Below are 3,438 nucleotides of genomic sequence, written 5' to 3'. Positions count from 1 at the left end.
TCTTCCTGATGCCGCCCCGGCGGCGGCAGCCTCCTCCGCCGTGCACCCCTCCCCCGGCTCGAAGCTGACTGGGGCCATCTGCACGTGCTCGGACCTTCCCGGCCTCACCTATTATTGGCGCTTGATATGCCGCTACTTGCGGCTTCCGGTTTCCTGTTCCGGCTGCTCCTTGTTCTGCCACGCGTGTCCGTGCTATCGTCACACGTGACCCTGTGAGTTGCTTGGCGATCGCTGTCTGCGCTGGCTGAGCTGTTGTGCACAGTGCATCGCGCTGAAGCTGGGTGGGCGGGTGGCAAATTCGAGTTACGGCGGCCCTTTGCGAGCTCGCCGTATGCTGGACTCGGTAGCGGACGGTGCGGATGGCGAGGAAGAACTTGCACCGCCACCGCAACGCCCGCGCGCGCATAGACTAAGTTCTTGCGCTTACGTTCGTTCCTCACTTCAGCTCAGAACCGCGATCTATTCCGTCTTGTTGTTGCGTGTTTCCCAGGGTCAGAGAACAGAGAACTTAAATTGACATATACAATTAAGCTAGAACCGCGTGGTACTAGACTGATTAGATTGTTTGTAAGTTGGTGAGAAATGGGTGAATGCCCCCGAAGGGGGCGTTCTGGTCCGGGAATCTGTGCGGGGTGTGTGAGCCGCGATACCCAACGTGGTAGGAGCAACGCGACACGTCGCGCAGGCGAACCCCGCCGGATAGGAGCGGTGCTCACCGTCAACGGACCGGAGGCATGGCGTACCGGATGAACTCCGCTTGCAGCTGTGGCCGCGCCTGCATGTAGGGGGCGAGGATTTCCGCGTGCTTCCGGAGGTACCCCAGGAAGGCTTCGCTTCCCCAACGCCCCTTGGTCTTGACGACCTCGAACGGGACGCCTCTCAACAGGTATTCGAGGGTCCCGCCGATTCGAATGCCGTGCCCTTGGAGCGGCGCTCTACCCGCAGCTCTGGTGGCGGCCCGGATGCGGTCAAGAAAGGCCTTGCGTGTCAGCGGCCATACTTCCCCGTTTCGTGCCGTGTACGCGAATATGTGTTCGTCGTCACCCACGCTGTTGATGCGGAGGTGATTCGCGAGGGCGGCAACAGGGTCCGTGATCCCATCCTGCTGCCCCCAGTGGATTTGCTCCCCGCCGATGGCGCACTTGGTTCGCGGCAGCTGTAAAGTCTGCTGCCACAGCCCATTCCGATCCTCAGCAAGCCCAAGGTCAGTGTGCTTGGCGTGGATACCGGGTTCGAAACTGCTGCGGTTGCGCACGGTGAGCTCGCTGACCCGTGCGCAGGCGTAGAATGCAACCGTAAGACAGGCATAGACCGCAGCGTCGAAACCCTGGTCGAGGGCGAGCTGTTGCCGTATCGCGCGAATGATGTCCTATCGCGCGAATGATGTCCTCGGTATATGGCTCTCGTTTCTTGCGTTTCGAGGCAGCCGGCATGAGCTTGACTGTCGCCTTCAGAATGGACTGCATGGCCGCGTCGTCCATGTTCCAGGTGACGCCGTGAATGAGGTGCCAAGCCCGTACGCCGTAGAAGTAATTCGCGACCGTGGATCCCGCGTATAGGCCGGCCAACGCTGCGAGAAAGGCGAGCATTAGTGTCGCAGACGCGGGCGTCCGCTGCTCTTCGGCTATCCGGCGCTCGTCGCAGAAAGCATGAAATGCGACTAGCCCTGCGCCGTACGTCTCTGCGGTTGACGGGGCTAGCGCTTGAGCCATCACTTCGCACACCCGGTCGAGGTCGCGCTGGTCCAATCCCGACGGCTGCCCATCGGGTCCGAAGGTCGTTCGACCTCCCGCGGGTGTCCATAGCAAAAGCCGCTGGCCGGCCGGGCACGCGGGACAACGGTTAACTTGCGGGAGCGCCGCTCCCGCTTTGCGCCTACCACTCGCCGAAGTTGGCGCGAGCGAATTGCTCGTTGCGCTGTTCGAGGTCGGCCTGCGCAATCAAGTTTCGTAAGGCTTCGCCGCCGCTCTGCTCTTTCGGCCGAGGTTCGTGCGCTCGGCCCTCACTTCTGGCCTTGTGCTCGCTTTGGGTGAGTGGCTCCAGGCTGTCGATGAGGAGTCCCGCGAGGGCCTCGGGTAGGGGTACGGGAGGGAGTAGCAAGCTTCGCGGTGGGTAGACTCCTCGCGAGGGCGCGTCGGCGGGGTTGCTGGCACTGGTGACATATCTTGTGTGAAATGTATGCCCTGCCGCGATGGCCTCAGTGTGTATGCGCTTGAAGACTCCGTTGACATGGCGGTTACGGCTTCGCCCGTTCCACCAACCTTCGACGACGCCTCGGTTGTCTCCGTAAACCTTGATGTGCTTGGCCTCCGCGTCGTGTAAGATGTTGATGATCCGGATGAGTAGCTCGAAGCCGACGGCTTCGGCCCATCCGATCTCCCTGCCGCCTGCGTCCCAGCCTGGGAGGAGCCTCCAAGCCCTCCAACGGCCCCTGACCACCACTCCGATGCCCACTCCGGAGCTCGCATCGGAGTAGCCTCCGGAGTCGAACAGCTCGACGGGCCCGGGAATGGGCCGCCTGAGTTCGGCTCGCTGTAAGGTGACCATCCACCACTCGAGAGCGGCCATTGTGCCCTTGGGAGGGGTATGCGGCTGGAAAGGACGATCACCGAAGACACCAAGCATGGTTTCCAGCTCGGTGAGGTAAGCTCTTCCTTCAGGGACCACCGGGGATGCGTGCAGGAGCTTACCGAAGAGCTTCTGCGTGTCGTCCAGCGTGTGCGTTCGCTGCGCGTTCCACTCCTGGATAGCGCGAACGTACTTGGCCTGCTTCCCTTTGCCCAGGGCGACCATGCGGGATCGAAGGTCCCACTCGAAACCTGTGAACAGCGCGACCTCCGCAAACTGGTGGTTGTCAGGGCACGGCTCCCACACTCGCCTCATGTCTCATTGTTCTCTTTTTCTGCTTCCGCTTCTGTCCCATTTCGTTCATTTCCCCTAATACTTCCATCTCCCTATTCGGTCGCGCTCTCCCGCGCCCTCCTAGGCTTCCCGCGCCCTCCTTTTGGCATCTCCCCTATTTTGTTCCGTCGCTCGGCGCTCCTAGGGCCTCCGCACTCGCGCGGCCTTCCTAGGCCGGTCCACCGGTCACGTGTCGGGCGCCCGAGGACCCTCCCCTTCTCTCATTGGACCATCTTTCGTTGCGTTGATGGATTACTCATCTACTATATAGTCGCCTGTCGCACCAGGGAGCAACCCAGACTTGTTCTCTCAGTTGCCTCCCTGCCTTGTGCGACAGGTATGTGTATTTCCCCTCGTATCCTTGTATATATACTCAGTTGCCTCCCTGCCTTGTGCGACAGCGTCTCCACCGCCGTCCCGGGGGATCCGCGCTTCTCCTAGGAGCTCCAGCGCGTACTCTGACAGAGGAACAAGTCTCCACACTTCCCCTAGCTATTTCGCTCGCTGCCGGAAGGCCCTCCGCTCGAAGTTCGCTCA

The 3,438-nt window shown here is 61.4% G+C and overlaps 1 protein-coding gene across 1 annotated transcript; it reads right to left on the bottom strand.

Moving 5' to 3' along the window:
* Positions 1–718: 718 nt before the first annotated feature.
* On the bottom strand, positions 719–1,712 carry PUNSTDRAFT_139623 (uncharacterized protein; the record flags this gene model as incomplete). The annotated part of the gene is made up of 2 exons (XM_007389348.1): positions 719–1,369; positions 1,443–1,712. 2 exons carry the CDS (start codon positions 1,710–1,712, stop codon positions 719–721), a joined length of 921 nt encoding a protein of 306 aa, XP_007389410.1.
* Positions 1,713–3,438: the final 1,726 nt, after the last annotated feature.

Source organism: Punctularia strigosozonata, assembly GCF_000264995.1.
Source record: "Punctularia strigosozonata HHB-11173 SS5 unplaced genomic scaffold PUNSTscaffold_72, whole genome shotgun sequence".
Lineage (NCBI taxonomy): Eukaryota > Fungi > Basidiomycota > Agaricomycetes > Corticiales > Punctulariaceae > Punctularia > Punctularia strigosozonata.
This window is presented reverse-complemented; position numbering and strand designations above follow the sequence as displayed.